Source organism: Mus pahari, chromosome 10 (assembly GCF_900095145.1).
Source record: "Mus pahari chromosome 10, PAHARI_EIJ_v1.1, whole genome shotgun sequence".
Lineage (NCBI taxonomy): Eukaryota > Metazoa > Chordata > Mammalia > Rodentia > Muridae > Mus > Mus pahari.
Window position 1 is genome coordinate 48,782,780 of NC_034599.1, and position 10,068 is coordinate 48,792,847.

Below are 10,068 nucleotides of genomic sequence, written 5' to 3' on the forward strand. Positions count from 1 at the left end.
TGAGGTCATTAGGATTTGGAGCCAGGAGAAGTGCATTGCTGTAAGTCTCCACACTCAACTCTCATCTCTCTCTCTCTCTCTCTCTCTCTCTCTCTCTCTCTCTCTCTCTCGCAGTCATACTTCACTGTTGGAGGATGGCTTGCTTAATTGTGCTGTTGTAGGCTGCAGAAATGAGAGCGGGCTGGAGGAATTCTGCAGTGTGTGAACAGGCTCGGCGTCCCCTTTTCTTACTCTTCACTTCTTTCACGTGTATCATTGCTGTCAAGTTCATTATGGGATGTGGACCACCGTCTGGTTTTGATTAGCTTCTCGGGGCTTGATTGGATTTTCTGTGCTTTCTCCTGTGACTGCCCAACTTGCTAGATTTGCTCAAGGAAGGGGTGTGATGGGAGGGGAGAGGCCAGACTTGGGTGGGGCTTTGAAGAAGTTGGGCTCTCCTGTGAGGGCAGAGGGGACCCACTTAAGGCCTTAGACAGAGAGTGGTCCCATTAGATCAGAATTTAGAACGGGACTGTTTTAGTGCGGAGGCAGGGTTTGGGGAGAGAGAAGGTGCCTCAGGAGATGAGTAAGGAAAGGGTAGCTGCCCCCCAAACCACAGAGCCCTTTGCCAGGATGCTGCGCAAGGAACAGGCCACACCCACAGAACCCAGCAGTCAGAGGGCTCCTTGGATAAAGGTGCTTGCTGCTAAACTGAGTGACTTGAATTCAGTCTCCAGACCGGCATGGTCGGAGTGAATAGATTCCTCCACGTTATTCTCTGCACTCCTCAGATGTTTGAGTGAGCATGCATGCACACAGTAGATAAATGCAATAAAATATTTAAAAATTCTTCCATGTTTTTTACAGTATGTCTGTCTGCGGCTGCATTTTTTTTTTTTTTTTTAACATTTAAGCCTTTGATATTTGTGTGATGTTTGGTGGTTTATTTTTGAGGTACTGAGGGTTGCATCCAGGATTTGCTCCTTGCAACGGCTCTCCTATTAATTTTTGTTTGTTTGGTTTTTTTTGTTTTTTGTTTGTTTGGTTTTTTTTTTTTTTTTCGAGACAGGGTTTCTCTGTGTAGTCTTGGCTGTCCTGGAACTCACTTTGTAGACCATGCTGGCCTTGAACTCAGAAATCCACCTGCCTCTGCCTCCCAAGTACTGGGATTAGAGGCGTGCACCACCACTCCCAGCTTCTCCTGTTAATCTTATTGTGCGGACTGGCAAGTTAGGTTGGTTCGAAGGTTCATTTAATAAAGAATTCAAATTTTATGTCAATGATTTCCTTTTTTTAAAAAAAATATTTATTTATTTATTTATTATATGTAAGTACACTGTAGCTGTCTTCAGACACTCCAGAAGAGGGAGTCAGATCTTGTTAAGGATGGTTATGAGCCACCATGTGGTTGCTGGGATTTGAACTCTGCGCCTTTGGAAGAGTAGTCGGGTGCTCTTACCTGCTGAGCCATCTCACCAGCCCCCAATGATTTCTTTTAAGTTTAAAAAGTATTGCTTTAAGTTAGGGGTGGTGATGCACGCCTTGATCCCAGCATCCAGAAGGCAGAGGCAGATGGAGCTCTGAGATCCGGGCCAGCCTGGTCTACAGAGTTCCAGGACAGCCAGAGCTGCCTAGTGAGACCCTTTCCCAAATCCTGCTTCCCCGCCCCCTGGAGAAATATTTAGATTTTTAGGTCGTTTCAAATAAACATTACAGTGTGCTCCGGTCTGGCTCCATATCCAGACCCTCCAAGAGCTAGCTTCTGTGCCTCTTAAAATGTCTTCCTTGTCAATTTTCAGATTTATTCCTACTCTCTTCTACCTGTCTTTCTAAATGACACATCCTGCCCTCCATTGATACCTGTTTCCCAATCCCTTTCTCACCCCTGTTCCCTCCCTTTTTTCCTATTCGTTTATTTAGACAGAATCTCACTATGTAGCACAGGTTGACCTTGAACTCACTTTGTAGCTTAAACTGTCCTTGAACTTGGAAGTGTTCCTCCTTCCTCAGTCTTCTATTTAAAATACATATTTCTTTATTGTGAGTGTGGAATGGGGTGGGGGTGGTGGCCACAGTGTGTGTGTGTGTGTGTGTGTGTGTGTGTGTGTGTGTGTGTGTGTGTGTGTTGAGATCAGAGGACAACTCTTGGGGGTCTGTTCTCTCCTCCCACGTGGGGCCTGGGGATTGAACTCAAGTCATCAGGCTTAGTAGCAAGCACCTTTACACGGTGAGCCATTTTGCTGGCACTTTCTCTTTTTCCTTTAAAAAAAAATACATTTATGTAGTTTCTCTCTCTTTCTAGTGTGTGTGTGTGTGTGTGTGTGTGTGTGTGTGTGTGTGTGTGTGTAGGCATACATACATGATACACCCCCACCCCATCCCAGTAGAACATGTTGAGCTAAATAAACAAAATGATCTTTGAATGGACAGCCAGTGAATGGAAGACTAAGCCTTCTTGGAAATGGGGGTGGTGATAAGAGAAAAATAAAAGAGAATAAAAATAAAATATTTCAAACTATATTAACTCAACTTGGGTGCCCATGAGGTAAGCTATATGCTGAAATCAAGAAGCTTGGGATATGTTTGAGCTGATAGAATGTTTGCCTAGCATGGATGTGGCTCAGGGTTCTGTCATTTGCATGTCATAAACTGGGTGTGGAACCATAAGTAACCCTAGGAAGGTGGAAGCAGGAAGATTACAAGTTCAAAGTCATTATCCACTGGGTGGCAAGTACAAGCCCAGCCTGGGTCACACGACTGTCTCCAAATTAAATGAATAAGTTAGTGGCTCAGTGGGTAAAGTGCTTGCTATGCAAGTGTGAAGACATGATGAGTTCAGACGTCCGGACCCATGGAGAGCTGGTAGTGGACATCTGAAATCCCAGTGGTTCTGCAGGAGTTGGGAGGTGGAGACAGGAGAATCTGAAGCTTATAGGCTGCTAAAGTGCACGTCGGTGAAACAAAACAACCCCGTTCACAAAGTGAAAAAGGAATATGGAAACCCAGGTGTACAAACGCACATATACATACAGACACATTACACATACATACACGTATGCATGAGGGAATAGAGAATAATTATTTAGGATGACTATTAGAATAAAACAGAATAATTTATATTTCCACAGTTGTTTATATGCGTCTAAGTGTGTGTCTGTGTGAATTGCAGGTTCTCCCAAGTGAACCCGAGTTCCTTCTTCTTTCCTAGGGATATTTTGAAGACCATAGCTCTGGGCCAGATGCTGTCCTTGTGTATTTGTGGCACGGCCATCACCAGCCAGTATTTGGCAGAAAAGTACCAAGTGAACACGCCTATGCTTCAGAGCTTCATCAACTACTGCTTGCTGTTCCTGGTTTACACAGTGATACTGGCGTTTCAGTCCGGTATGTCACATGTGGGAATCATCGCTCCGTAAATGTTGTACTTTTCTTTTTTTTTTTTTTTAACCTTTTTTGCATGTGTATGTGGGGTGTGTATGTGTATACATGTGTGTGCATGTGTGTGTATACGTGTATGTGTGTATGTTTGAATGTGTGTGTGTGTGTGTGTGTGTGTGTGTGTAACCTAAATCAACTAGGAGGCTACAGTAGTTCCATGTCCATCATTTAAAACCACTAATATGTTTGTTCTCTGCTAAGGGAGTCAGTGTTGTTCCTATGAGGCTAGATTAATAACTTCCTCCCTCCCTCCTTCCCTTCCTTCCCTGGTACTAGGGAATCGAATTTACAATGTTGTTCCCAATCCTTTCTTTACATCTTTTAAGATTTACTTATTACGTGCCGTGTGTGTCCACCTGAGTCTCTGCATGCATGTGTGTTGGGGCATGCAGAGAGGTTAGACGAAAGCATTGGCTGCTCTTTTGTAATACTCTCCTGATCTTGAGGCAGGGTCCTCTTCTGAACTTAGGCCTGCGTTTTCAAGCCCCAGAGATCCTCGCATTCCACCTACCTTGGAGTTGGGGTCACAGGCTTGTATGCAGGATGCTGCTTCTTCCCGGGGTTCTGTTATCTGAACTCTGCTCCTCGGGCAGTGAAGCCCTGAGCCATCTCTCTAGCACTTTGCAACTTTTTAAACAGTTGTCTTAAACAACTTACCAAGTTGTTCTTGAACTTTTAACCTTTCTGCCTCAGCCTCCTGAGTAGTTGGGAATATAGCCACCAGACCTGTCTGTTAACATTATTACTATTCGTTGTTATCACTACTGTAGGAAATCAAAGCCAGTTGTGAGAATGGAGAAACACATTAAGGTACCTTAGTTGGCAAGATCTCTAGGGCAGTATCTTGGGGTTGAGCAGAAGTAGCTTTACTCGGAATAGCTCTGCACTCTGCTTTCCTTTGGAGGCACCCGCCTGAGTTCAGGAAGACAGTGTGACTCACAAATACGTCAGTGTGGTCCCTTGAAGTCATGGCTGTCGTATGCGTTTCTGCCATGTGTTGAGGACCTGCTCTGGGCTTTCAGGATGTTCTCGGTAGCTGGAATTTTATGATGCAGGAATCTTTCTGGAATAAACACTCCGACACCAGCGAAAGTGGACCGAAGCCAGGACAGCTCCTGAAAGACTTCAATGCTGGGTCCAGTTGGTCTTCTTATTTTATGATCTAAAACCACAAGGTGGAGCTGGCAAGTAAGCGTGATTTTACAGAAGCCTACCAGGCAGTTAGTGGGCTGTTGTTAAGGTCAGCGACCCATTGTTTCAGCCATTTCTCCAGAACATTCTGTTCTAGGTAGCAAGTGAAGTCTTTTCTACCTTATTTTATTCTACTTCGGTTATTTGGTTAATGTTCTTGATCTTAGCCAAAATGCCAAGAAGTGATAGCCATTTGGTTATGATATGAATTTCATTTCTGAGATAAAATATCTGATAAAGGCAACTTAAGGAAGCAAAGGTTTATTTTGCCTTTCAGTTCCTTCCCTTCCTCTCTCCCTCTTTTCTTTTCTTTTCTTTTCTTTTCTTTTCTTTTCTTTTCTTTTCTTTTCTTTTCTTTCTCTTTCTTTCTTTCTTTCTTTCTTTCTTTCTTTCTTTCTTTCTTTCTTTCTCTCTCTCTCTTCCTCTCTTTCGCTTTTTCTTTCTTCCCTCCCCTCCCTTTCCCTCCCTCCCTCCCTCCCTCCTTCCCTCCCTCCCTTCCTCCCTTCCGTTCATTTCTGTTTTCAACCATACAACCCTGACTGGTTTGGAGCTCCTTTGTGTAGACCAAACTGACTTGGAACTCATAGAGATCCACCCTCCTCTACCTACTGAGTGCTGGGATTAAAGGCATGGACCACCATGCCCCTCCATTTCTTTATAGATTATCTTACCGAAAAGCCTCTGCAACACATGTGTCAGCTCTTGATCTCTTGTGAATCCGGAGATGAGTAAATCCTATTTAATTTAAAGCAAGAGAATTGGGGTGTGTGTGGTGGTTAAAAAGCATTCGTTCGTGGTGCCACTAAGGCTTTCCCCAAGCTTATCGCTGGCTCGAATTTCACTTGAAAGCCTGTCTTCTTCTAGAGAATTACCTTGCTGTGTTTTCTTCAAAGAAATTCACACTAGAGAGTTTGATAACCAGTTGATCTGTCAAAACATTTTCTTTCCCAGAATAGTCTGTGACTCGCCAGGAATGGCTTTAGTCATGCTCATAGATGAATATATTATTTATTATTATTGTTTGAGACAGGGTCTTATGTCTCAGGCTGCACTTTAATTCCCTACATAGCCATGGATGCCCTTGAATTGCTGGTCCTCCCATCTCCACCTCCTGATTACAGCTGTGTGTGTGTCACTGTGCCAGGTCTTTGTGGTGTTGGGGATGGGACTTACGACTCTGCACGCTAGGCAGTCACCCTACCAACTGAGCCCCGTCCCTGGTCCTGACTATTATATTTCTGTCCCCCTGTTTTTCTCCGGATCTCTCCCTGGTGTTCTCGCAGAGCTGTGTAGTCTTCAGCTTCCCTCTAGGCAAACCTCGTGCTGATGGCACAGATGCCTGGCCTCTGGGTAGCTGAAGTTAGGACAGGCCGCATTTGAAATACATGGCAGACCTTTGTTTCGACTTTCTGGTCGACAGGTTGATGTGTGTCATGTCACGAGTCACTTTCACTCACCCAGATTTCTTTCAACTAGGAAGTGATAACCTTCTGGAGATTTTGAGAAGAAAATGGTGGAAGTATACTCTCTTGGGGCTTGCCGATGTGGAAGCCAATTATCTGATCGTCAGGGCGTACCAGTACACGACTCTGACCAGTGTCCAGGTAAGAGAGGGTTTGGATATTTTGGATTTTATGCTTCCTAGAGGAGAACATGCATTTGTATAAGTTCATCTAATTTTATCGGAAAGCTGTGCATTCGAAGTAGCCCTGAACATGGGTGGGTGCTAGGTGCTTCCCAGCACAGCATGTACTCTGCAGACTCACGTCTTCTGAAATCACTGACGATGTATACACGTTAATAACTTTCATGGTTTCTTACACTATAGCAGATAAGCCAAATAAGCGTGAATATTTAGCTTACACTTGCTGTCGTGATGTTGACAGGAGTTCTGATGTGCGTTTGACTTAAACACCAAAGTGAGTGTGGCTCTGTACTGCAAAGGGGGAGGTTTGCAAGTCAAGCAGGACGTAGAAACTAACCCTGCTAGACACACCAGGGAGAGGTGTCGACAATGGAGAAACTCTTGTCCCTGTTTCTTAATAGGTTTACTTTAGAAGTTATTACCATTATTACTGTGCCTGTGAGTGTGCCACGGCTCCTGTGTGGCGGTCAGAGGACATCTGTATGGAGTCAGTTCTTTCCTTCCACCTTTACATGAGCTCTGAGGATCTCCAAACTTCCCCAGCAAGCACCTTCACCCACTGGACTATCTTACCAGCTCATTACTGGCTTTATTCTTGCTGAGTTGAAAGGAAAATATTCCTTTATAGCATTATCTCTCCATTATCTTTTTTTCTTTTAAAAATGTACTTATCATATATAAGTACACTGTAGCTGTCTTCAGACACCCCCCGAATAGGGTGTCAGATCCCATTACAGATGGTTGTGAGTCACCATGTGGTTGCTGGGATTTGAACTCAGAACCTCTGGAAGAGCAGTCTGTGCTCTTAACTGCTGAACCATCTCTCCAGTCCCACGTCTCCACTTTGTATTGTTGAAAAAGACTGAGTCTTTCTGACTTGTGTCTTGAGTCTTAGTGTTAGTGAATGGTGAGACATGCCACGGTCCTACTTAACAACATGTTAACATGTTACTTAACAACATAACAACATGTTCTGTAAATGGAGACCAAGGCGAGTCAGATGAGACTTCAGGGTTTAATGACTCTGTAACTCTTTTGTCTCTTCACAAAAGGTCTTGCTATGCATCTCTGGATAGCCTGGTACTCACTATGTACTGAACTCACAATCTTATTACTTCAGCTACCAACCCCCCACCCCCACCCCCCAAAAGCCCAAGGGCTAGGATTATAGGTAGGAGCCACTCTGTCTAGTTTCTCTAGCTTTTAAATTTTTTTTTGAGACAGGGTCTTGTGTATTCCAGGTTGGTCTCCATTATAACTGAGAGTGATCCTCAACTTCTGGCCTTCCTGCCTCCACCTCCCAAGTGCCGTGGCTGCAGGTATACACTGCCACATTCGTTTTGTGCAACACTAGCTAGGGATTGAACTCAAGGCTTTATGCTTCCTAGGCAAACACTCTGCTCACTGAACTGCACTCGCCCTGACCCCCCTTTTCCAACTTTTTAAAAGTTAAATTTTATTTTATGTATTTTGGTGTTTTTAATGTGTGTGTGTGTGTGTGTGTGTGTGTGTGTATCTTTTGACTGCATATTTGGGCATGAAACATGTAGATTGCTTAATGCCCTCAGAAGAGGGTGTCAAACTCCCTGGAACTGGAGCTACAGACAGTTTCTAACCTTCATGTGGATTCAGGGACCCAAACCTGGGCCCTCTGCAAGAACAACAACTACTTTTAACTTTGAAGCCATTTCTCTTGCCCTGTGTATGACTGTTTTGCCTGTGTGTGTGTGTATTTCTAGACACATGTGTGTGTGTGGTGGTCAAAAAAAGGGCACCACATCCTCTGTAATTGCAGTTACTGGTTTTGTGAGCCACATGAATGCTGGGAATTGAACCCTGGTCCTCTTGAAGACCATCTAGTAGAGAAACATATGCTAAAAATGAACAGGAGTCTGTGCTGGGAGCAAGCATGTCTTACATGGTAGAACTGAACTCTGTGTCAGGGAGATGGTTTCTGTTCATTGCCTCTCTGTAACCTGTACTTGGTAATACTTTGCTCAGCTACAATTGAATATTGGACTTTGTGATGTCTAATTTCATATCTGTCCAGTCTAGTCTGTGCTCCTCAGTATAGGGCTTCTATCTTGTTCAATTTTATATTCCAGTTCCTCTTATAATGTCCCCACCCCCACCTCCATGGCCCTGTGCTTGCCAGACACACCCAAACCCTCTTACAGAGTCCTGGACACTGGTCATGCTTAATAAATGTCTGTTGGCGGCATAAATGGATGTACTGAAAGGAAACGCTGCCTTCCGAATTTAAAGATGAACACAGAGGGGAAAGCAGAGGCTCCTGGGTAGGGTGAACAGATTCAGCCTTTGGGTGTTTCTGTTTCAAGGAAGGTCTGATGTATCTCGGGCTGGTCTAGAATTTGCTATGTAGCCAAAGAAAACCTCCTGCCTCTAAAGTACTGTTTTATATGGTACTGGAGATCAAACTCAGGCAAACACTCTATTAATTGAGCTGCATCCCCAGCCTGACTTTTTTGGGGGGGGCGGGGTGTTGTTATTTATTTATTTATTTATTTTTTCGAGACAGGGTTTCTCTGTATAGCCCTGGCTGTCCTGGAGCTCACTTTGTAGACCAGGCTGGCCTCAAACTCAGAAATCCACCTGCCTCTGCCTCCCGAGTGCTGGGATTAAAGGCGTGCGCCACCACCGCCCAGCTACATTTTTTCTTAAAGATTTATTTATTTATTTATTTCTATGAGTAGTACACTGTTGCTGTCTTCATACACACCAGAAGAGGGCATCAGATCCCCTTACAGACGGGCTGTGAGCCACCGTGTGGTTGCTGGGAATTGAATTCGGGACCTGTGGAAGAGCAGTCAGTGCTCTTAACCACTGAGCCATTTCTCCAGCCTGCCCCACCCCCCACCCCCCAGCCTGCTTTTAACCAATATGATTTGGGGCACCTAAACTTTCTTTAGCCTTTGGGATTTTGTGTGCACATCTAAAACAGGTTTGCAGTCCCAAACCTCACAGAGGGACTGCAGCTCTGGTAAGTGCTTGCACTCAGGGCCCGCAATTACAAAAGTTCCCTGAGTGCTTTCTCTTGTTAATTATGCTGCTCGGGTGGTTGAGGCTGCTTGCTTTCCTTTCCCTGCAGCTCTTGGATTGCTTTGGGATTCCCGTGTTGATGGCTCTCTCCTGGTTTATTCTCCGGGCAAGATACAAAGTGATCCACTTCATTGCCGTGTTTGTCTGTCTGCTGGGTGTAGGGACCATGGTTGGTGCAGACATATTAGCCGGGCGAGAAGATAATTCAGGTGAGACGGTGTCGGCTTGCACCTGTCAGTCTGGCAGAGTTACACCGACAAGAGTGGGTGATAGAGGAACTCTGCCGGGGGTGGGGTGGGGGGGAGGTGGGGGATGGGGTAGGGGTGGGGGTTCTCAGCAGGAGTCCACACTGAACTAGTGCGAGCTGGCTTGCTGGGCTGGCCCCTCCTCAGTGAGGAGTGCTGGCTTCCTCAGCCCTTGGCCCTTCCTGTAGCACATTCTCCTTTGCTGCTAAACCTTGGGTGGCTGTTTTCTTGTTTAACTGCCTTTCCCCATTTAAACTTGTTTAAAATTTTGTTTTGAATATATTTGTAGAAATCCCCTTTCTCTTAAATCACTTTGGATATGTTTTTCCGAAACCCTCTGTTGAGCTAGCTCTCTTTTCTCCCCTTTATGGCATTCTTTTGTTTCTTTTTCTCCTTTCCCTTTTCTTTGTTTTTTTCTCGCTTTCCCCATCTTTTTCCTTTCCTTCTCTCTCTCTCCCTTCCTTCCTTCCTTCCTTCCTTCCTTCCTTCCTTCCTTCCTTCCTTCCTTCC

The 10,068-nt window shown here is 44.8% G+C and overlaps 1 protein-coding gene across 1 annotated transcript in view; it reads left to right on the plus strand.

Moving 5' to 3' along the window:
- The window catches only part of Slc35f2 (solute carrier family 35 member F2), a 44,231-nt gene that overhangs the window by 26,079 nt on the left and 8,084 nt on the right, over positions 1-10,068 (plus strand). The window contains exons 2-4 of the mRNA XM_021207534.1: positions 3,188-3,363; positions 6,085-6,212; positions 9,363-9,522. Of these exons, the coding sequence (XP_021063193.1) occupies positions 3,188-3,363; positions 6,085-6,212; positions 9,363-9,522 (464 nt within the window). The remainder of the gene's footprint in view (positions 1-3,187; positions 3,364-6,084; positions 6,213-9,362; positions 9,523-10,068) is intronic.